Source organism: Haliotis rubra, unplaced genomic scaffold (genome assembly GCF_003918875.1).
Source record: "Haliotis rubra isolate DU_JTF1 unplaced genomic scaffold, ASM391887v1 Scf2, whole genome shotgun sequence".
NCBI lineage: Eukaryota > Metazoa > Mollusca > Gastropoda > Lepetellida > Haliotidae > Haliotis > Haliotis rubra.
This window is the reverse complement of record NW_025766002.1, coordinates 9,314,446-9,339,424: the sequence shown is the minus strand read 5'-3', so window position 1 is coordinate 9,339,424 and position 24,979 is coordinate 9,314,446. Positions and strand designations below refer to the sequence as shown.

The following is a 24,979-nucleotide window of genomic DNA, read 5'->3' as shown; positions in this document are numbered from 1 at the left end:
AGATAGCTGTGATACAGGTTGTATCAACAGTATCATTAACATATCTACAGATAGCTGTGATCAACAGGTTGTGATCAGGTTGTATCAGTATCATTAACATATCTACAGATAGCTGTGATACAGGTTGTATCAACAGTATCATTAACATATCTACAGATAGCTGTGATACAGGTTGTATCAACAGATTCATTAACATATCTACAGATAGCTGTGATACAGGTTGTATCAACAGTATCATTAACATATCTACAGATAGCTGTGATACAGGTTGTATCAACAGTATCATTAACATATCTACAGATAGCTGTGATACAGGTTGTATCAACAGTATCATTAACATATCTACAGATAGCAGTGATACAGGTTGTATCAACAGTATCATTAACATATCTACAGATAGCAGTGATACAGGTTGTATCAACAGTATCATTAACATATCTACAGATAGCTGTGATACAGGTTGTATCAACAGTATCATAAACATATCTACAGATAGCTGTGATACAGGTTGTATCAACAGTATCATTAACATATCTACAGATAGCAGTGATACAGGTTGTATCAACAGTATCATTAACATATCTACAGATAGCAGTGATACAGGTGGTATCAACAGATTCATTAACATATCTACAGATAGCTGTGATACAGGTTGTATCAACAGTATCATTAACATATCTACAGATAGCTGTGATACAGGTTGTATCAACAGTATCATTAACATATCTACAGATAGCTGTGATACAGGTTGTATCAACAGTATCATTAACATATCTACAGATAGCTGTGATACAGGTTGTATCAACAGATTCATTAACATATCTACAGATAGCTGTGATACAGGTTGTATCAACAGTATCATTAACATATCTACAGATAGCTGTGATACAGGTATGTATCATTATCAACAGTATCAGGTTAACATATTAACATATCTACAGATAGCTGTGATACAGGTTGTATCAACAGTATCATTAACATATCTACAGATAGCTGTGATACAGGTTGTATCAACAGATTCATTAACATATCTACAGATAGCTGTGATACAGGTTGTATCAACAGTATCATTAACATATCTACAGATAGCTGTGATACAGGTTGTATCAACAGTATCATTAACATATCTACAGATAGCTGTGATACAGGTTGTATCAACAGATTCATTAACATATCTACAGATAGCTGTGATACAGGTTGTATCAACAGATTCATTAACATATCTACAGATAGCTGTGATACAGGTTGTATCAACAGATTCATTAACATATCTACAGATAGCTGTGATACAGGTGGTATCAACAGTATCATTAACATATCTACAGATAGCTGTGATACAGGTTGTATCAACAGTATCATTAACATATCTACAGATAGCTGTGATACAGGTTGTATCAACAGATTCATTAACATATCTACAGATAGCTGTGATACAGGTTGTATCAACAGTATCATTAACATATCTACAGATAGCTGTGATACAGGTTGTATCAACAGATTCATTAACAGCAAGTTCTATGACTTGAGGTTGTTGCTATTCATTGTACTGCTCTAACAAAACGATATTTCACTTAAGAATTTGACAACTGAACTTTTGGGGTAGGATTTACATGGCCATATATTTTCTAGTCAGATACAGGGCGGTAGGGTAGCTGAGTGGTTAAAGCGTTCACTTGTCACCCCGAAAACCTGGGTTCCATTGCCCACATGAGTACAATGTTTGATGGCCATTTCTGGTGTCCCCCACTGTGATATCGTTGGAATATTGCTAAAAGCGGCGTAAAACTAAACTCACTGACTCACTCTAGTCAGATGCAAGGGACTATATGGAAAGACCTTACATATGTTAATAAAATAATAGATCCAAACAAATTAAGGAATAACTGCATTTTAAGTAATGTGTCAACACTGCACTGTACGGCCATAACAAGTCTCACCTTGTGAGGTCTGCCAATGAATGGGTTGTCTCCGCAGCGCTGGTGTATGACGTCTCGGATAAGATGTTTCTGTCCGTTGTATGTTGTAAGGATGGAGATCTTCTCTGCAGGGTAGCCAATCAGCCGCATGTACATGAACAGAGCCACGACATACTCCGCCTCTGCCAAGTTCTACAACAGATAAGTGGGTTCACAATGGTTAGAGTACCCATAGCAGCATGCATGGCGGTGGAATAATTGCCAGGAAATCCCACTTATAGCTTAGCTTCACTTGTCTGGTTCTCACCAAATGTGCTATTGCTTTCATTGTTTGCAGCCAAACATAAAAATGTTACATGATATCAACTCATTGTTGACGTAACTTAAGGAGTTCATCCGGTCACAGCGGTATGGTGTTTTTGTCTCAAACAACAGTGAATATAACCATTTGAGATCAGGAAACCCATGTTGAATGTTTAATGTCATGTTCAAGATTGCTGCACTATATTGCAACTTAAGTGCTAGTTATTTGAGATACCCTGCATCAGTTTAGCATGGATAGCTCATTCACATCAGTATACTTTAATCCACACAGTCATCTATTCATGTCTTTTGGCATGTTTAAAACTAAACAAATTCCAAGCCAGACAGCCGGACTGTTAACTGTAAACAATTACCAGTCCGGATACAAACTTGCCTGTCCGGTTTTCAGCAATAAAAAGAAAAAATTAAAAAAAGAAAAAGAAAAGCAGGTTCCTGAAAACTTTACTGTTTGTAGGCATCGCAATGAACTACATAGCACTAACAGGCAATTCACCAGGTTTAGGTAAACTGAAAGTACACGTGTTGTGATTGGTAATCGTAACATGAACTGTCCAATCGTAAGAAGTTTAACATAATATCTTAAACACCTGAAACTGACGACAAGAGAGCCTGTCTGATATTATGTAATATTTACTGTTCTGGGTAAAAATATCTACCAGACTACCGGACAGGCTACTTTTGAAATTTGACCGTCCGAGATGAAAACAGACTGTTCTAGACGGTCGGGCAGGTGGGAATTTTAAACGCTGCTTTTGGTATATCTGGAATCAAAACATTTGACCTTCCTCTCTCCAGGCAGAGGCTTGACCCACTAAACCATGAAAGAAGTCATTTGATGAGTGACTGGAGCACAGTTGTAGCAGTACTTTAGTTGAGACATGTCTACTGCTAACTACCACCAGCGTGATGACAAGCCGGACCTACCTGATAGAAGTATGGGTTTGGCTCCGACTCCCCAACACCATTGAAGTCACCAACATCCACCAGCTGATAGTCAAACACAAAGCCTGGATTGGCCATCTGGAACTCTGGACGGTTGAGGACGTGGGGGAGACTCCCCAGCTTCTTGTAGCGCCAGTTGTACAGACTGGCCAAACTGGGGGACAAAGGGACATTCATTAATTTATAAGTGTAAACTGGAAGGCAAATTATATGTTTATCTTACGACTACCAGTCAAAACAGAGTTCTATAATTTTTTTCATGTTGAGTCACACGCACGCATGTTGTGTGAATGGGAGTCAGCCATATACTTAGTTATGTCCATTGATGGAACACAAAGTCTCCCATGACAACAGAGAAAAACTTACCTTGCTCTGGCTCTCCCTTGTGCGTCTAGGTCCACGGTTGGCACTCCAAGTCGGACCAGCCGAGTGAAGAGGGACTGCTCCATGTTTGAGAACTTCTGGAAGGCCATGTTCTTGATGACGGGGGGCAGCTGGTGGTGGTCGCCGATCATGATCCATCGCTTCAGGCGGTTGTTACCATCCTCTGGGTTCTGGTGAAGGAGGTACAGATCAAAATACTGAGTAACTGAATGAGTCAGTAATGAGCATATGATCCATATTTGTCCTTTCATACGCCCGCGAAATCTGTTCCATTTATTAAACCATTCCCACATACCCCGGTATATATTTTCAATATTGGTGAGTGCGCCTAGCACTATAAAACCAGCTTAAGTCTCGCCTAGTACAAGCAGCCACACATACACACGCATGCAAGTCGTCATATGAGCGAAATATTCGTAAGTACGAGGTTAAACCCCATTTCACCTATGGAAACACACCTAAAAGAAATGTTTGGTTAGCAGATCACATGTAATGGGACCTATTCATCCGAACATGTGCACTGTACCTGCAGCAGGAGAGGGATGAAGGTCTCAATCTCCAGAATCTGTGCTGCTTCCTCCATCAGAATGTTGTCAAACTGCAAACAGAACAGCGCGTGGGCACATTCAGGTATTCTCAATACTATAATAATACTGGTAATAAAATCCTTAGTAATACCAGCAAAATCTATAGTTTCTTTTCATATTAAATACTCATCCCAAGACCCAAACGTTTTGAAAAATTGGAAAGAAACAATTCATATTACTTTCAGTTTAAATTTTGAATATCATCTCTATTCCAAACAAAAATATCTACGTATTTTGAGGTATAGATCAATCGCTTTCAATAATTCATTATTTTGTCTGTGCAAGGTAATTTTATTATGATTTAACATGACCAAAAAAGATGATTAAATGTAAGCAAGCCTGAACAGAGAAGGAAATACTCCCCAGGGAGTTGAGATTGATAATGCGATGTGCCTTTGAGATTGACATCCAATGATCGAGGGAAAAAATACCAGCGGCCTTGAGCATGCACTAGTGCGTGGATATGTGCGCTATATAAATATCCTATAATAATAATACGACAATATGGGTAATGTGACAAAAGCACATACCTTGAAGCCCACACTGACGAGATCCCTCCTCTTTAAGGCAGCATGGGTACAGGTCATGGCAATAATCTTGGCTTCCTTGATCAGCAGGTAGTTGGCTCGGTCAGCTCCACTCCGCAACAACTCAAACGCTCGGAACTCCTGGAGGGAGAGAATGTGTGTGGACTGCTGGCTATGCTTACATAGTACAGTTACAACAAGAGAGTCAAACACCAGCCATTGGTTCTGTCGACTCCATTTGGAACATGCTGATGCGGGATAGAGAGGGGGTTTATACACGAGTCCACAATACTATCTCTACAGATCCTGTGATCTTGGGTAGGTTGGGGGGTAGGTGGTTCTGTAGTTGGGCGTGCACGCTCGTGCGTGCATGCGTGCATGTGTATGTGTGTGTGTGTGCGTGTGCATGCGTGGGTGTAGGTGTGTATGTGGGTGTGTGTGTGTGTGTGCGTGTGCATGTGCGTGCGTGCATGCATGTATGTAAGTGTGGGCATGTGTGGGTGTGTAAGGTAGATCAGTAAGTTTTAAATACATGGTATACGAGATGCTATACAGGGATACATGGGATAAACAGGATACATGGTATACGAGATGCTATACAGGGATACATGGGATAAACAGGATACATGGTATACGAGATGCTATACAGGGATACATGGGATAAACAGGATACATGGTATACGAGATGCTATACAGGGATACATGGGATAAACAGGATACATGGTATACGAGATGCTATACAGGGATACATGGGATAAACAGGATACATGGTATACGAGATGCTATACAGGGATACATGGGATAAACAGGATACATGGTATACGAGATGCTATACAGGGATACATGGGATAAACAGGATACATGGTATACGAGATGCTATACAGGGATACATGGGATAAACAGGATACATGGTATACGAGATGCTATACAGGGATACATGGGATAAACAGGATACATGGGGATACAAGGAACCTATACTTTCATGCCCACAGGGTCTACAAGTATATCAACGTAAGAGTAGATAACATTGTCCTACCTCCAGTTGTGTGAATATTTTCTTGATATGTCTAAAGCATCCCTCTGAGATGTCCAGATCCTCTGCATAGCTGCGTCGCTTGAACAAAGGTTGCGGTGCATTGTCGAAGAATTTCTTAAAGGGGAATATCTCATCGATCACTTTCACATTCTGCTCCTGCAACAAATATTCATGCACCTGATAAGAACTGTGAAAACATTAATTAGAAAAAATGTTGCTTCTTGATGCTGCACTGAAGAAAATCCAGTGATGGACATTATTAGTATAGATCTAGGCAACTGGGATATAATAGCATATATACTGAAAGGTAAAACAAACGTCGTATTTTTTAGATTATGGATTTGGTATCAATGATGTATTTTGATTGATTGGCTGTTATTTGATGGCTAAAAACAACATTTAAAAAACATGATTCGAAGACTAAATGATAAGTTTGTACAACGCACCAACTTTTTGGATGGTTTCAAAATGTTTCACTGTTTTTGGACAAGGAACAGCTCAACCAAACGCAACATTGAACAGGGTATAAATTCCGTGTTTGACTACCGATCCTTCAGTTGTTTCCTGACTACAGCTGCTATGCCTAGGTTAACAAAGTATCAATGTCAACAGGCCATCAGACGTCTACACGCAGGTCAACGTGTTACTGTCATTGCCAACGTCTCCGACAGCGGTTCAACACCACCAACAGCACAGATGACCGTCCATGCAGTGGTCATCCCTGGTAACCACCTGTTGCCAGGACCGTCAGATCCTCTGTCACCACCTGCAAGACCGGTTCAACAAGGCAACAGAGACAGCTCGAAACACCATTGGCACCCACAAAAGAGCAATCAGTGATCGCACCATTCGGCAACGCCTCCAAGCCAGCAACCTGTGCTGTAGACGTCCTGCCCTGGGTCCAGTGCTAACGCAACGTCACCACCATGAACGTCTACACTGGGCACAACAGAGACAACACTGGCATCAGAGCCAGAGGAGAACTATTATCTTCTCCGATGAAAGTTGCTATTGCGTATCTGCAGCTGATGGGAGGACTAGGGTCTGGCATTGCAGAGGAGAATGCTTCAATGATGAGTGCGCGATGGAGAGAAACGCTTGGGGTAGTCAGAGCATTATGGTATAGGGTGGCATCAGACTTAACCAGAAAATCAGGCCTGTAATCTTATAGAATCTCTGTCCAGGAAGAGGGAATGGTGTGACAGCTGCCCAGTACATCGACGAAGTCCTATGGCCCCATGTTGTGACGTTTTTTGCACGTCATCGGCGTCACGTTTTCCAGCAGGACAATGCGCGTGCACATACTGCCAGACTCATTGGAGCATTTCTGAAGCAGCATAATGTGGAAACCATGCCATGGCCAACCCTGAGCCCAGACCTCAACCCAATAGAGCATTTGTGGGATGAGATCCAAAGACGCCTCAATGACATTAGACCAAGACCGGGTTCCTATGGCCTATGTGAATCGCCTCGTGCACTCTATGATCAGGAGGTGTGCTGCAGTTGTGAATGCAAATGGTGGTCACACCCGATTCCTTCCGGTTACGGTTCCTTCCAATGATGTCATCGGTGAATCGGATGTGACAAACAACACCAAATGCCTTAATAAACAAATGTTTGTCAAACAAACTTCTGTTATCTTTTCATTGTGTCCTTGTTTCTTCTAACCACAGAGTCATCTATTCCACCAGTTACTATCCCATCTACATACGACGTTTCTTTTGCCTTTCAGTATATATCAGTGAAACCTGGCCACCCAATCTGTTAGTTGCTGTATGGGTTCATGATGAACCAATTTGTCACTGCAGCTTTTTAATTGATAGATAGAAAATTAGAGTGAGTGAGTGAGTGAGTGAGTGAGTGAGTGAGTGAGTGAGTGAGTGAGTGAGTGAGTGAGTGAGTGAGTGAGTGAGTGAGTGAGTGAGTGAGTGAGTTCTTTTAATCTGCAGTCAGTGATGTTGCTGCTACATCAATGCGACTGGTCAGATTTAGCCTGGCAGTACAAGTAACCTGTATCCAGGTCATGGTTGGTTGGTTGGTTGGTTGGTTGTTTAATGCCGCACTCAACAATATTCCAGCTATATGATGGCGGTCCGTAAATAATCGAGTCTGGACCCGACAATCCAGTGATCAACAGCATGAGCATCGATCTACGCAATTGGGATACGATGACAAGTGTCAACTAAGTCAGCGAGCCTGACCACCCGATCCCGTTAGTCGACTCTTACAATAAGCATGGGTTACTGAAGACCAATTCTAATCCGAATCTTCACGGGTCGTATCCAGGTCTTGGTAACAAGATGATACGTAATTATCTAGGTCTGACAATGCCAACATCAGAACACCTTCAGTTAGCTCTTACATGGGGTACTGCGTCGACAGGTTTTAATCTTCAACATGTTCTCTCTTTATATTGTATAAATTGTTTTCGACACGATAGGGCTGAGATATTGCCGATGTTACGTTAACTATTAACTCACTCACTCACTCACTACATGGGGTACTGATGACCTATTCTTATCTGACCATTCAGGGGGGATGGGGACTGAGAAATATAGAACATTAATACATTGCAACATGCATAAATCATCGAAAACACTTCTGGTAATAAATTTTAGAAATGCCAGAAAACAACTGGAGAGTGCTTACATTCAATATAGTATAAGATTAATTTCCATACTTACTTTATCCTTGGTGGCTCTCAGCTTACTCAGAAATTCTTCCCATCTTGCTAATACCTGAAGCCCAGATTAAGTGAGAATTATCACTTTCTATTGTCAATAATAATGTACATTTGTATTGTTAAATAGAATTGACATGGAGAGGTGACGACTGTATTATTGTTAAGGTTAAGTCAAAATTGAACAACCGCAAGAGTGTATAATGTGCATCCTCACCTGGTACAGATAGAAGTAGCCAGCGGTCTCACACGTGTACGACATATCTCCTGTTACTCCCAGACTGCCTTGCAACCTTGCCACTTCCTCCAGCAGTTCGAGTCGCTGAGCCAGAACATAATTAACGCGACCATATCTGCAAGCAGAGCAACATATCAGTATTTTGATGCTTTTCTTATGGAGCTAATGTGAGTTGTTAAAAGGTTATGGAAATTGTATACAATAGAAAGATTATCCATTTACAATTTACAATTTTTATACAGAATGAATACAAGTCGTAATTATTATTGCTATTTATTATTATTTTGTAACTTAACTACAGAAGCAATATTTCTGATAATTATACCCTGCAATCTCAAACTCAACATTTCAGCAATTCCTCATGCTCATGCTAATATCCTTGCTATGATTAAAAATATAATAAGAATTATCGATTACCTGCTGAAATCTTTCTCAGTTTCAAGAGCCTCTTCACCATGACCCAGACGTAGCAAATGTCTTTCATCAATGTCTAAAGCCATGATCTTCTCAAATAGCTGGTTCAAGGCCTACAACACACACCACATACATATATAACTGCATGACAGATGATAGACGTGGGTAAAAAGTATTCTTAATAAACAGGGGGATGGGGCAGCCAAGTGGTTTAAAGATTCAACTCTCACACTGAATACCCAGGTTCAGTTCCTAAAATGGTTCCACTGTATGAAGTCCATTACTGGTGTCCCTAGGTATAGTGCTTGAATGTTGCAAAAAGCAGCCTTTTAAAAAGATTACTAATGCTTAACACTTAACTCAAGAGCGCATTACTATTCCAGCAAAGTCACAGCAGGGGGGCATATAGAATAGACTCACATTTACGAACTGACCTAACAGTCACAGGTTTCTGGCACACCTATCATTCTACTCTGGAACAACTTGGCCCAAACGGTTTGAAGACCAAGTCCAAAGGTGTAGAAATTTGGATCAAAATATAAAACATTTCTGTTATCAAGAAGTTTGACATGATGTAGACACAATGCTATATGGTGTGTGTACCTGGTTAGAGTGTGTGACTATCAGCGTCCTCTGGTCGGGGAAGTTGTGGTAGATGTTGGAGATGATCTGTACCGCCACGTCAGTTTTACCCGTTCCCGGGGGTCCGACCACCATGGTCAGCCCTGGCTGCATCCCTGCCCGGATAGCCTCGATCTGAGTCGGGGTGAACCGGATGGAGTTCCTGGCAACAACATCCCAAGGCATCAGTCGGTGGATACAAATACAGAACTGCACTGTCAGCAACATCTACTGCCTGACTGGCTGGTCATATAATGATGTCACCGATTTCATATACAGTGGAAACCACCTAAGTAAAGACCGCTTAACTAAACAGACCTGATAAGTAAACACTTTTCTTTGGTCCCGGCAAATTTCTTCATTAATTATCACTATTAGAGTCTGGTTAACTAAACTCGGATAAGTAAACAATACCGCTTAACTAAACGTCTTCTCACGGTCCCTGGAAGTAAATTACTTAACAAAAGAGACTGGATAACTAAATTAGTGATTACCACATAATCCGACATGAGGGGCACGTGTCAGTCTCCAGCTAAACAAACATCCTACGTACAGCTCGCTGGCGTCATGCAGTTGACAATACACTGACAACTGGAGGCCAGCCCTGATAAGTGGTTCATTGTTACATATGCATACATATACATGCATATGGTTGTCATTTGCAGGTTTTTTATCAGTTTGGATAAGTAAAATACCTGATAAGTAAACAATTTTGGCGAGTCCCTTGAAATTTTACTTATCAGGTTTGCACTGTACTTAGCTACTGTTTTAGTACTGTTGCATCGACCAGACTTTCCTACCCTTGCTGACCGCCTCCGTGGTGTAGTGGTTAGAGAGTCCGCCCGGAGAGCGGAAGGTCGCGGGTTCGATCCCCGACCGCATCATACCAAAACACGTTAAAATATGGTACTTGTTGGTCCCCGCCTGGCGCTCGGCATTAATGGGTACAACAAGGACTGGTCGGCTCGGAGTTAGTATAATGTGTCTGAGTGGGGTATTCATGCTTCACTGCGGCATGGTATCTCAGTGAGCTAGCACTATAAAACCAGCTTAAGTCTGGGCTAGTACAAGCAGCCGCACATACACATACCCATGCATGCACGTCGTCATATGAGCGAAATATTCTCAAGCACAACGTTCAACCCAATTTCACCTCACCTCACCTCACTGTTTATGGTTTAAAGAAAAATCCATGAAGTCATTTTTGCTGACACATTTAAAGATAAGAATTGAATTATTAATGTATCATGTGTACAGACATGTTAAAGTAAAAACCTGTATACACCCCTTGATGTGCACACCAGTTCCATAGCTGATACCTCCATAAATAACCGAAAATGTTCAAACATACTACATTCCTCCATCACTCATGAAGTACCAGTGGCTATTTCTATTTCTTACTACTCTTTCTGTAGTTGGTAGGTTGTGTACTCAAATCCAGGAGTAGCTGTAGTGCTGGGGTCATCATTATGTGTGTCTGCACGCATGTGTGCATGTACATGTGCGTGTGCCTGCGTGCGTGTGTGTGCATGCATGTACTCACCTTCGTGGCTGGTTGTAGGGGTAGGGTCCTCTGTTTGGTGTTACATGAGGCTGAACCTCTGCAGTCAAACTCACTGATGGATGGTCAACACCCTCCTTTCTCTTGCTCTCAGACTTCTCTTCTTTAAAGTTGATCCTTGAAGAGGAGTTTAATTAAGTTTCTGCCAGCAGTGGTCACATCATTCTCTTCCCACAGAGGTTACTCCTGTCATATCTTCCTACGTAACCTCTGTTCTAATACGGCCATATTTCCCAGTTCTCGTAAAATCCCCTAGCGGCAAAAGATCGCAACACAAATTATCTCCCTTCTTTCTATCCAATCAGAACACGTGTTACATCGACTTAGATTCAACTTCACTAACACAAGCAAATGTGAGGCCACAAATATCCCCCATCTGCCGGGGACTTGTGTTGATGTTACACACAAGACGTTTAATGGCTAGCTTGTCCGTTGTCAACGAGGGCGATGGAGACGCCACTGATCATAACATGACTGAGTTCTGTCTAGAAGAAACGTTTGCGCATCGCGCAGGAGAAGAGGTTTAGTTTTCTCGAAGTATACGGAAATTTAACCAAACCTGAAGAGGTTTTAAATTCTTCGAAGAGAGTCGTCCTTGGGGTACATATTATGCATTTTCCGAGCTGAAAATGTCCTGTGACAGTTGTATCAATGTTTTTGAATAAAAATATTGTACAATAAATAAACTTTTTTATTTATTATACGGCCCCCACCTCGTGGAGTTACCTCCCGTTGCGCATGCGCACCAACTGGGTAAGCACCTAGGCCCGTATCATCATTCCTTCTGCTGAATAAATCAGTGAACAGAATTGCGGGAGGCGGAGGCCCTACCCCAAGGATCTACTCTCTTCGAAGAATTGAAAACCTCTTCAGGTTTGGTTAATTCTTCTTCATAGAGATCGTCCTTGGGGTACATATTATGCATAAACACAGACTCCCAAAGACCGGAGGCCAGGGAGGAGGGAATTCTGTCCAAGCACACACAAATAGCTATCGTTAATTGAATAATGTAACAGACGCCATAATCACTCACCTGTCACATGTCCCAGGTTGTGCTTCCGCGAGAGGCATTATGGGAGGGGAACTGACAGGGAGGAATTGCACTCAAAGAAGCGACCTCACAGGTCAAGATAAGAATTCGCACATGGTGCTTAAATGTAAACAAAGCCCCACCCACCTTGTGTCGATTAGAGAGCACCGGGGGGGAATGTAAAAAACGCTCACTACTGACCTTTATACTCCGTAGAGGATCGAAATGAGGTTAAGGGCCCAGCAGCGGATATGTCAATACAACACAGTATTGAACAGCAGCGCCAACAAAAACAATGAACCAAGACTCACTCGGTCAGGGTGGCAGGACACTGTTCACTGGAGAGAACAGAACGCCAAAGCTCGCCGCGATTACGGGAATGTGTATCGAGCTGATAATGCCGAATAAACGTGCTAGGCAGTCGGCTCCAAACAGCGGCAGAGCAGATCTCTTCAATGGGGAGTGCCGATGCAAAAGCTTTTGATGCGGCTACTGCCCTGACCGAAAGTGAGCCTTCAACCCTCAGGGGAGGCTTGCCCTTAGCCTGATAACGCAGCACAAATACGAAACTAGCCAGCAGAGACAAAGTCTGCTTGTCTCGCCGGCACACCAGCCTTCCCGCCACCGTAACAACAGAACAGCTGGGTACCTGTACGGATTCCCTGTGTTCGTTTGATATAGACCTTGAGTGTCTTACGGACATCCAACGGGTGAGTGCTCGTTGCAGAGGTCCCCGATGTGGAAGGCTGGGTAAGAGTGGGAAGTTCGATAGGAGCTGTCACATGGAAAGCGTGATCGACCTTCGGGCGGTAAGTATCCGGGAGGCAAATACTGACACGATCAGTGTGAAACACAGTCAGCGCCGGGTCGGACGACATAGCGTGTAAATCGCCGACCCTACACCCAGATGTTACCGCCACCAGAAAAACAGCCTTCCAAGTTAACAACTGAGTGGAAATAGCCGATAGGTGTGAGAAAGTGGGACCGGACAGCCAATCGAGCAGGTCGAACCCGATCCGCGCCAGCTAAAAAGCGCTGTACGAGATGGTGCTGCCCCAGAAGAGCACCATCGACAGGGGTGTGAAAAGTGGAAATAGCGGCGGAGTAGCCACGAATGGTCGAAGCCGCCAGGCCTTCTTCCAAACGAGCTTGCAAAAACTCCAATACTCGGACTAAATCCGCAGAAAAGGGATCTGCAATCCCCCTATCTGAACACCAGCACGCATAGCGGGACCACCTATCCTAATACTGAACGTTTGTCGAATCCCGCCTCGAAGCCAGAATTGTGTCTGCAACTGCTGCAGGAATTCCGCGTGCTTCAAGGCTAGACCTGACAGAGGCCAAGCCACCCACTGAATCCTTGGATTGGGGTGGGGTGCTCCGTTCTGAGTGAGAATGTCCGGTCGTAAAGGTAATAGAACAGGAGGCTGAGCCAGAAACCTGAGAATTACCGGAAAGTACTGTGACGGCCAAAGCGGTGCCAGTAGCACAAGCAGCCGAGCTGGCTGGGTGGACAGCTGTGAAAGGACACGGGGAATAAGTGGTAACGGCGGGAATGCCCAGAGCACTTTGCCCGTCCAATCCAGCAGGAAGGCGTCGGCAGCCAACGCCCTCGGGTCCGGTATTCGAGAGCAGAACACGGGTATCTGGTTCGTCCCGCAAACAGATCCACCTGGAACGACCCGTACAACTGGGAGATAACTCCGAATATCTGCCGGTCGAGCATCCACTCGTGCGGGGCCAGGATCCGGCGAGAGAGAGCGTCTGCTCGCACGTTCTCCAGCCCCAGGAGATAAACAGGGAGTACCTGACAATCGCACTGGTCTCACCAGAGGAGAAAGTCCCATGTCTCCCGGAGGAGCGTTCGGGACACCGTGCCGCCTTGCTTCAGGATGTACGACATGGCCGTCTGGTTGTCCAACTGAAGACGAACCACCTGGCCCTGGACATGCTCTCGAAGCGCTTCGAAAACCAACCGCGACAGCTCTCAGTTCCAACACGTTGATGTGAAGGTGGGCTTCGGCTTCGGACCAGAGTCCGGACACCGACAGACTGCCCAGAACACCCCCCCAGCCCGTGAGGGACGCATCGGTCTGAACTGTAAGAGCTGGCGTCGGGAGTTCCAAGGGGACCCCCCTGGTGAGATTCCCAACATTGGTCCACCACTGAAGGTGAGGAGACAACCACCCGGGGACTGTGAGACTCCGCTCCAGGTCCTCCGAGTGAGCCCACAGACTCGCCAAAGCTTGCTGTATAGGGTGCATCTTCAACCGCGCCCGCCACACTACAGAGATCGTCGCCGCCATATGGCCCAGTAGACGGAGCCAAGTCCGTGCTGGTGCCTGGGGCTGGGAGAGGAACAAAGACACCATCTCCCGAACTCTGGTGACCCGATTGGGCGACAAGGAAACGAGATCCTTGTGTGTTTGGAAACTCGCCTCGAGAAAAACCAAGTCCTGGGTGGGTACCAGGTCGGATTTCTTGAGGTTGATGATCCACCCCAGTCGAACTAGAATGTCTATCACCTTGTGAGTAGAATCTAGGCTCGCTGGCTGTGTCAGTGCACCGAGCAACCAGTCGTCGAGGTAAGGGTAACAACGCCTTCCTTGCGAGCGAGCGAGGGTAGCCGGGACTAACATGAGCTTGGTGAACACCCTGGGGGCAGTAGATATGCCGAAGGGGAGCACCCTGAATTGGTAACACATCCCGTCGTAAGAGAACCGAAGGTACTGCTTGAACGATGGATGTATGGGCACATGCAGATACGCATCCTTGAGGTCGATTGACGGAGCCAATCGCCGGGCTGAACAGAGGAGATCACCGAGCGCAGTGTCTCCATCTTGAAGGATGGTACTTCGAGCATGCGATTCAACCCCTTGAGGTGGAGAATGGGACGGAACCCGCCGTCTTTCTTCGGAACGAGGAAGTACGTGGAGTAAAATCCCGCCTGTTCCTCGCCCGGTGGTATGCGCTCGATAGCGGACTTGTCCAGCAAAGCCTGGACTTCGTCGCGCAATATGTCCGCCCTTGCCTGACATGACGGCACCGGAGTGCGGCGTATGCCGGTGAAGTCGGGCGGACCTCGCTTCCACAGTGGTAAATCGCCGACACTGACGGTGGACAGCACCCAAGTGTTGTTTGTAGCCTTCTCCCACTCCGGCAGGAATAGAGAGAGGCGGCCTCCCACTGGGACGTTGGGTAAGAGCGCGTGAGTGGTCCCGAATAGAGGAGCTGACTGGGAGTGACACACGGCTTGGTCTACAGCCTGATGGGTTAATGGGAGGTCGGGGCAGACCTCCCGCGCCCGCGAAAAGGCTGGGAGCCAGTCGAAGAGGACTGCTCCTTGCCCTTACCCTTGGCGGGACGGTTCCTCCGCCTACCCCTGCCTAGCGGCCGAAGTCAGCCAGCAGACTCGGGTGTAGGCTGCACCCTGGCGGAGAAAAGTCGGAACGGGAGCGCGGGGGCGAGAAGCCCGCGGGTGCTCCAACAAGGCCTTAGAGTCCTTGAAGGAGGTAGCTGCAGCGGCAGCCTCCCGGATGACCTGCTGTGCCCCAGGAAACAGCGTCGCTCCCGGACGGAAGGGGAGGGCCAGCAAGGTCTGCTGTGTAGCTGCCGAGTACCGAGACGTCGACAGCCACAGCTTGCGCATCCCCATGACTGCGCACATCACCGTCGACGCAGCCGACCGCAAAGAGTCGCGCGCGAGGTGTGCCTGGACTTCGGATAGTTGACGGAGCAGAATGACATGCGGAGAAACGTCTCCAGCGTGCCCCTCCGCCTCCAGGGCCGACCTCTGTATCGAGGAGAGGTAGGCCTCATGGACCACTACCCGCACCTGCTGCATAGCGTTCCGGTAGACCTCCTCGAAGGTCCGGTACGCATGCCGCAGGGGGGCGCCCGCGAGGGCAAAAGGTGGTGTCAAACGCCCTTGCTTGGCAGCCGGAGCTGTGCCGGAGGAAGCCGAGCCTCCCCCCAGGGCGACCGAAGTGAAAACACATTCGTCGACCATTGGTACAGCGAACAGGGAATCTTCCCCCAGCTGGTACCTCCGGACAAGCTCAGGCAAGTCGAAACGGAGGCGAGACCCAGACAGGAGGGGATTGACCACGTCCTGCACCAAGGACGGCAGAATGCGGAGCAGCGTCTGCGCAGGCTGCCGAGGGGCAAACGCCTCACCTGGCAGGCGGAACTCAGTCGAGTCCTAGCGGCTGGCAGGCACCGCGGCCTGGGGAAGGAACTCGGCAATGCGTTGCCGGACCTCCCGTAAAGCCGACAAAAAACGGAAGGCACCCTCCTGCTCCTCAACCTCCCCAGTGTCCATGGACTCGGCGCCCAAGCCCGAGTCCGAGGCTGGGTCTCCTCGCGAAGAGGACCCGAACCCCGACCCGGTGGGCGGCCTAGCACTAGGCACAGAGGAGAGGGAAGAACAGACAGAGCGCCCCGCGTCAGCACCTGCCATCATGCACGAACCCCGGTCCCGAGACACTGGAGGCAGACCAGGCAGAACTGGTGCCTCCGCTCTCATGGGGCGGGATGCCGCAGGGACCGGAACCCCAGGAATCATCAACGGACCCTGCGCCAACTCCGAGAGGGGGACTGGGAGCGAAGCCTCCCCCTCCGGGGCAGCCGAGGCGTCCGAGGCGTCAGGACCCGAAGCCAGAGGCAACGGATCGACAGACGCCTCCAGGCCGAGGTTCGAGCCGGGCTCGGCGATCCCACCCCCAGACTCTCAGCCCCCTGCTCCAGGTGGGCGAGGAATTCCTGACGGATACCTCCAACCGACCCGTGAACAAGGGACTTCACGGAGTCCATGTGCTGCTGGAATAACTGAGTAATGAGAGACATATCAAATCCGCTACTAGGAGCAGGGGAAGGCGGCTGACTGCGCGACTTTCTGCCTTTACTTCTAGGCTTTTTCGCTTTAGACGGGGGGACCTGGGTCAATTCCCCTCCCGCCTCACGCATCTCCCTATAGAATAGGAAGTCTGCCGCCCGTCTCTTCTGGGCTCGGGGGGAGAAACCCATACAAATCTCACAAGTTTCCGAGATATGGTCGGTTTTCTCAAGGCACACGATACACTTATCAAGGCGGTCGGCCCTGGGGATACTTTGCCCGCAGACCGAACATGAAGAAAACGCCTGAAAGCAAACACGCAAGCATGTAGCTAACAGCGGACCAGCAGTCTAATATACATGTAGAAAACATTGAAAAATATGTGAATGTGACCACGGGAAGAAATAGTTGGTTCAATACGCAATATTACAACCACGTGGCACGCTAAACTTCCCGCCATCGAATAGCAACACGTGCGTAAACCACGGGAAAGTGCTAGCGTAAATAATTAATACAAAGTCACAATTATGAAACAACCGACCGCAAAGCTTTACTGTTCCGTTAAAGGACAAAATAAAGACCATACATACAGGTGGCGTCTCAGACATTATCTTTCTCTTTATCTCACAAGAGGTCAGCTTTGCTCGACAGATGCGACTTGTTTAGTCAGTGACAGCAGAAGGAATGATGATACGGGCCTAGGTGCTTACCCAGTTGGTGCGCATGCGCAACGGGAGGTAAAAAAGTTTATTTATTGTACCATATTTTTATTCAAAAACATTGATACAACTGTCACAGGACATTTTCAGCTCGGAAAATGCATAATATGTACCCCAAGGACGATCTCTATGAAGAAGAATACCGAGGCCTTGCGAATGATCACTTTTGAAACAACGTCGCTGATTGAACAACTAAATCTGATTGCCTCCAATCACGAGTCTTGAACGCTTCACACCATGAAAGGGCCGTATTAGAACAGAGGTTACCTGGGAAGATATGACAGGAGTAACCTCTGTGGGAAGAGAATGTGGTCACACATAACTGATTAAAAAAAACAACTATCTATAGAAGCCTGCAGCTTGATACGGCCCTGGACATTATATATTCTTCTGGTCTAATACCACTGCATGTGGGAAGTGGGGCTACCATGTACATCCGTGTTGTGAAGACGAGTGAACAGTCGGTATGAAAAGTTGACTTGTAGAGTGAGTGAGTCAGGTTTTATGCTGCTTTTAGCAATATTCCATCAATATCACAGAGGGAAACACCAGAAATGGGCTTCACACATTGTAACCATGTGGGTATTTTAACCTGGGTCTTCAGCATGACTGTTGAATGCTTAACCCACAGGTTGACTCTTGTAAGTGTGATTTCATTTAAAAGCTAAAGAAGAATAAAGAAACGAAGTGTCTACTGTAGATAGATGGTTGGTTATTTAGATAAGATTGGCACTAACAAGCCATTCCAGCTAACAAATAGCCATGCCTGTGGTTGTTCTTACATTCCCACTGGTATTGGAATCACATGCCAATGAAAACATGAATCACTTTTAGTACCTGAAAGGTGGAACTTGTTTCTCCTTGTCATCTGTTGCCACGGTGATCTGGTGGTCTAGGAAACTGGCCTTGAGATGGTCAAGGTGAAGGAATGTGTCATTCCAGTCCAGACTGGGGATCTTGTTTGGCATTCTGGAAACATACAGATCAAGTGAAGACCCATTTTAATCTCATTAAGAGCCATGCAGGGTAACAACAAGTACCATGTTTCACCATGGAATCAGTCATCGTTGTGTGAGTGAGTGAGTTTTACGCTGCTTTTGGCAATATTCCAGCAATATCACGGCCAGGGACACCAGATATGGGCTTCACACACTGTACCCATGTGGGGAATCGAACCTGGGTCCTCGGCGTGACGACTGACTGACTGAGTTTGGTTTTACGCCGCTTTTAGCAATATTCCAGCAATATCACGGCTGGGGACACCAGAAATGGGCTTCACTCATTGTACCCATGTGGGGAATCGAACCCAGGTCCTTGGCGTGACGAGCCAAAGCTTTAACCACTAGGCTACCCTACCACCATCGTTATTATTACTTCAAGCATGTGAGACGTACTTATCATAATGAGCTGCATCCGGCTCCCCGTATCCCAGGATGAGGTCGTGCAGCCAGTCTGGCACCACACAGTCAGTGTTCATTAGGTCCCGGATCGTCTCCAACACAGCCTTGAAGTTGTTCTCCTTTGGTTTACGTCTCATCATCACGTTAAATGTTTCATACACATCCTGTCAGAAATAATGAAATCATGAAGGAATAACGAAAGTGAAATTGAAAATTTTAATATAAATTGTATATTTATATACTTATCCTATCTCACGACTTGACCCTCTCTCGCTTTGACTTTTAGTGGAACGACTGTAAACTTTTTTCCATGGGCCTCCTTGTCCATTCACCCGTGCACTCCATGCTGCTCTCCTTAATTAGCTTCCTAGTTCCTACTGAAGCTTGCAGCATGCTCCACTGATTGCCCACGTGACTACCTTGAATGATCATTCTCATTTTGGAGCCAACATTGTAATCGGAGTAGTGGGGAGGCAGGGCGGGTATCCATAGCGAGAGATAGGATAAGTATATAAATATACAATTTATATTAAAATTTTCAAATTTTTAAACTTATCCTATCTCATGACTTGCAGTTATCCCACGGTTGGACGGCGGGCCACAGATTACCCTTCTGTCTGGACAGTGCGAACAGCTGGTCTTGGAGCTGTGTGGACTGATGACAACTGTAGATAGCGATGTACAAGGGAGGCCTGTTATGCATGCATGCAACTCCTATGCTTGTAGTGGGTCCTCCGGGAACCCCTTGGCTTACTAAGCACAACGACTCCCAGGGAGATGGGTGCTCCCGAGCGATGTGGTGTTCGGCCGCAACCTTGTACAAGACAAGGGACGCAACTCGGTAAGTAAGCCTCGCCTCGCAAGTTTTACAAGGTACCCCCGTTAAATGCAGTCTTGCGACTAGAATCGGGCCACCCCCTGCTTCGAGAAGTCCCCCCAGACACCAACTGAGGCGGGTTAAAGAGAAGCACAACTTGGCATCTCCAAGTTTTAACGTTCAGTTCCGGGCAGCATCAAATTGTCAAAGGATGTGACTGGCAACTTCAGAGGCAGAACGCAACGAAATCCACTGTAATTCGGGAGTGTCACACTTCACTGACGTAATTGCTCTGTGGAGTAGATGTCAGTAAGTGTGAATGTTGAACACATCTGCATCGTCATACTGGTTATGCTAGAGGTCCGTAAGGCCACGTTTGGCGGCCGTATTGGTATGGAGGCCAAGTGAAGTAGTTCTTCAACATATATAATGAGAACGGAAGAGCGAGAGCGGAACCGTCCCTCATCTGCGTTGTTGGGCCGATGTAAGCTGCTGAGCCAGTACAAGAGGTCCGAACTGGTGTAGTCCCTGGACATCTGTGACAGACAGGTCTCGCAGTTAATGTGAAGAGAAAACTGTATCAGAACGCCAGAAGCAACCTTCCATGATAGCGGTCAAGGAGCAGTTCCTATGGAGGGCCATTGACGAGGCTAGTGCACAAGTCTCATGAGGATTGGAAGCGGCTGGAGGAGGCAACCCTGCAAAGGTGTAGGCTCGCAGGATCGTGGCACGCACCCAGAAGGCCAATGGGGTCTGGGAAGCCTCAGTTCTTAAAGCGGTCGACAATGGTATGAAGAGGTGCTTTCGTAGCCATCGACGATCCTTGGAGGCAGCAAGGTAAATGTGTAGAGCCCTATCAGGGCAGAATGTCAAATCTTCATTATCATCAGGTCAAAGAATGGTGGACAACGGGGGAATGGTAAACATCAGGTCCGGTTGCCCTGGCAGTTGGTTTTTCGCAATGAAGTCCCAGCGGAGACCCAGGAATGCCTGGCCATGCTTCTTCCGCTAGAACTGCACCCAACTGACATCAAGCCCATGCAGTTCAGATATACGAGCAGCGGTAGCCAAAGCTACCAGGAAGAATGTCTTGAATGTCACTTGTTCGAAGTCCTTGTCTTCTAAAGGTTCACAGTCTGCAGAAATCATTTGACGAAGGACAGACAGACAGATCCCAGGCCGGTGGTCTGAACTTCCTGGACTGGTCATAGAGTCTATAGGAGCGTAGTAGACTCTGCAACTCGGAAACAGTGGAAATCTTCGTGCCCGTAGTAGTAGCCAAAACAGAGTTGATTGCAGCTAAGTAGGCAGCTAAGTAGGTAGCTAACATAGTACCCTTGAGTTTCTTAGTAGTGCGGAGATGCTGGAGAAACTCAGCAACGACCTGAGCAGAGGTGGAAGTGGGAGATGTAATTCCCCTAACATTGCAATAGTCTTCAAACTTCTTCCACTTGTTGTCGTACAAGGAACGGGTCGAAGTACGATACGCGGAAGTGATAGCTGTGGCCACTCGGCAAGAGAAGCCCTAAGCTATGAGAGATCTCTGGAGATGTGCCAAATGTGTAGGTTGAGGGTTTGAGGTGACCTGTGGAGCAGTTCCAAGTGAGGGTGATGAAGTAAGTCGTCCCGGTTGGGAAGCGGTACTGGGTTTGGCTCTGCAAGTCTTCTTAAGCTGACGAACCAACTTCGCGCTGGCCAGAAGGGTGCGACCCAAAGCAGTAGTATGTTGCTGGGGGCTAATACTTTCTGTATTACTTTTGGTAGCAGAGCTCCCATGATATTGCCAACACGTCGAGGTCCCACGCCAAGGGGTCTGGGATTGGCGATACGAACTTCGGAAGTTGGTTGTTGGATCTTGTGGCGAAGAGATCTATTTGAGGTCATGATAATAGGTAGATCATCGACTGGAAGATCTGGGGCAGTAGCTTCCGCTCTGTCGGGGACGGTCGGATGGATCAGGACAAGGCATCGGCGATCACATTTTTTACCTGGGAATGTGTCTGGCTCTGGCTACGATGTTGAGTGAGTCAATAAGATGGAAGAACCTGATCGCCCATTGTAGCAGATTCGCCAAGCCTGTCAAGCCTAGATGATTTATATACCAAACCACTGTCGAATTGTCTGATTGGATCAACAGACTGGTTGATTGAAGCTCTGTTGCCCAATGTGAGATGGCTTGAATTACTGCTTTGAATTCCAGGTACAGAGAATGATCATACAAGGTAGTCATGTGGGCAATTAGTGGAGCATGCTGCAAGCTTTATTAGGAACTAGGAAGCTAATTAAGGAGAGCAGCATGGAGTGCACAGGCGAATGGACAAGGAGGCCTATGGAAAAAAGTTTACAGTCGTTCCACTAAAAGTCGAAGCGAGAGAGAGAGAGGTGCAAGTCGTGAGATACGATAAGTTTAAATATTGGTCTTGGCCTGCAATAGTGGCACAGACTGAAATGATATCAAATGTAGGTAAAGATATCAATGGATTAATTGTTTCCATAAAATCTTAATGCATGTGGCATACAGTGAGACTGCACAAAATATAACACAGAGGCAGAATCGATTAGTCAAAACTGGACCATCACCATGGCAACCTGACACATATACCACTGACCTACTGCACCACTGGTATTACCCAAATGGTTGATACAAACCTTCAACCAAGTCAGCAAGCTGATACACACTGATAATCCAGCTATAGTTTGGCATGAAATGCATGTGGACCCGTTTTTTTTGTAAATATCTCTTCATCCAATGACCCAATCGATCTCAAACTGTGCAAGTGGATGTTTTGTCAGACAACCTAATCACATTGTAAATCACCGATTTTATGCATTTGTATTAAAGAATCTGTCTATGTAACTGTCAACAAAATAAACAGCAGAACGCAGAATGCTTGCAGAGGGAGGGAGCAAATGACCTGTAACAGCGGCAGTGTTGGGTCATAAAGGTCAATGCACGTGCAGTTCATGATAGTTACCTGTGCACTGCACAGTGATAGACCGTTTGGTTCATTCACATTGACTACTTCTAGCTGTCATTATGAAAGCTTATTCAGATGATGCTAAACGTTTAATTAGAAATTTGTTGAATTTTTGTAAAAAAGAGAGCAGACGTAGCAAACCGATTTATAAGGTGTCGCATTACATGAAACGTACAACTTTTGCTCTTGGCATGAAAAAGAACATCGTGCTAAAAATTGTGACAAATAAACCAACAACCAATAAACAAAACCTTGTACAAAAAGGTAGGCATCCAAAGTTAGATTCTTTTTACATCAGGGTCATCAGAGATGTCATTTGCCGGCTATTTGCAAAATTCGAACTAACCTGTAGAGGTTTCAGATTCTTTGAATATATTCCTCCTTGGGGTACTTATAAGCATTTAAATGTCCATTTAAATTCCCTACGACAGTTGTAACAATATTTGAATAAAAATATTTACAAAACAAAAAACTACGTTTTTGTCTTGTGAGACCACCCTTACAGGGCCCTCCGGCCCCCTACAGCCAAGAGCAGGTAACTCTAGACCGTAACCTCGTGACCTCACTTTCCATGCTGAACCACGCCAGACAGAATGTGGGGGGAGGTGAGGACTACCAAGGAGGAATATATTCAAAGAATCTGAAACCTCTACAGGTTAGTTCGATTCTTTTTTATATATTCCTCCTTGGGGTACTTATAAGCATAAGACAGACTCCTAAAGACGGAGCCAAGGAGCGGCATTCTGTCTGCATAAACACCCCCGACAAGAAGTGGAATTTCCCAAGCTAATTATAGCAGAAAAGGCACACTTACCCGGTCACGTGTCCACCATAGCCAATCAGGCGGGGGCATGAGCCAGGGTCAGGGTCAAACATATGCAAATTGCCCAGCGAAACCTCGCTAATGCAACTAACGAGACACACCCTCCCTCCCTCCCGTAATCTACTCGGAAGCGAAGATAAGGGTCCCGCAATAACCCAGAAACGAAATGCCGGAATATGAACAACAAAGTTTCCAAGGCCAGTTAAGTCTAGAGCAGAATGCAAAAGACATGGGAGTAAAAACCATCACCACATAAAACCCATCACCAAGGGAAAATGTCACAAGATTTTTAAAAACCCAACACCAGTGTTAAAATATTGGCAGAGAATGGTTCACACAATACATCCTCGAAAGCTCAATCAGCTAGAGAGGTGGAACCATGCCCACTGGAGAGAACTGACTGACCGAACCGAGCACGCTCACTGGAGAGTCTGTCAAGTTGATAATGACGGATGAACGTACTCGGACGGCTCCAAATAGCCGCGGAGCAGATCTCCTCAATGGGCAGGGCTGCAGCGTAAGCTTTCGATGTAGCAACTGCCCTAACCGAATGAGCTTTCAACCCTACAGGCGGGATCCGCCCTGTTTGAGTATAGCTCATATGTATGGCAGAGACAAGCCACCGAGAAATGGTTTGCTTGGTCGCCGGAAGACCAGCCTGAACCCCGCCATAACAACAAAACAATTGGTTACCCTTACGGGTACCCCTTGTTCGCTTGATATAAGCCTTAAGGGTCTTTACGGACATCTAAGACGGAGCACGCCGTGAGAGAGGTACCGGACAGGGAAGGCTGAGGAAAGCTGGGAGCTCAATAGGCTTCGGCCACATGGAAGGGACTATCCTTCTTAGGACGGTAAGTATCAGGCAGCCGTATGCTAACTCTGTCTTTGTGAAAACAGTAAGCGCGGGATCGGCCGACATTGCATGAATATCGCCAACCCGCCTGCCTGAAGTCACCGCCACAAGAAACGCCGTTTTCCACGTCAACAGCTGGAGTGAAAGAGCCGACAGATTGTGAAACAGTGGACCGGACAGCCAATCAAGAACGATTGACAAGTCCCACAGGGGACTAATCCGCCGTACAACCGGACGGATTCTGTCCACGCCTGCTAAAAAGCGCTGCACTAGAGGGTGCTGCCCCAAGAGA

At 46.3% G+C, this 24,979-nt stretch overlaps 1 protein-coding gene across 1 annotated transcript in view; it reads right to left on the bottom strand.

Moving 5' to 3' along the window:
• The window catches only part of LOC124275495 (RNA helicase aquarius-like), an 82,699-nt gene that overhangs the window by 29,451 nt on the left and 28,269 nt on the right, over nucleotides 1-24,979 (bottom strand). The window contains 13 exon segments of the mRNA XM_046711079.1: nucleotides 1,938-2,108; nucleotides 3,165-3,336; nucleotides 3,549-3,736; nucleotides 4,093-4,164; nucleotides 4,684-4,821; nucleotides 5,717-5,872; nucleotides 8,401-8,454; nucleotides 8,614-8,749; nucleotides 9,052-9,161; nucleotides 9,652-9,832; nucleotides 11,213-11,347; nucleotides 18,651-18,782; nucleotides 19,208-19,377. Coding sequence (XP_046567035.1) covers nucleotides 1,938-2,108; nucleotides 3,165-3,336; nucleotides 3,549-3,736; nucleotides 4,093-4,164; nucleotides 4,684-4,821; nucleotides 5,717-5,872; nucleotides 8,401-8,454; nucleotides 8,614-8,749; nucleotides 9,052-9,161; nucleotides 9,652-9,832; nucleotides 11,213-11,347; nucleotides 18,651-18,782; nucleotides 19,208-19,377 — 1,815 coding nt within the window.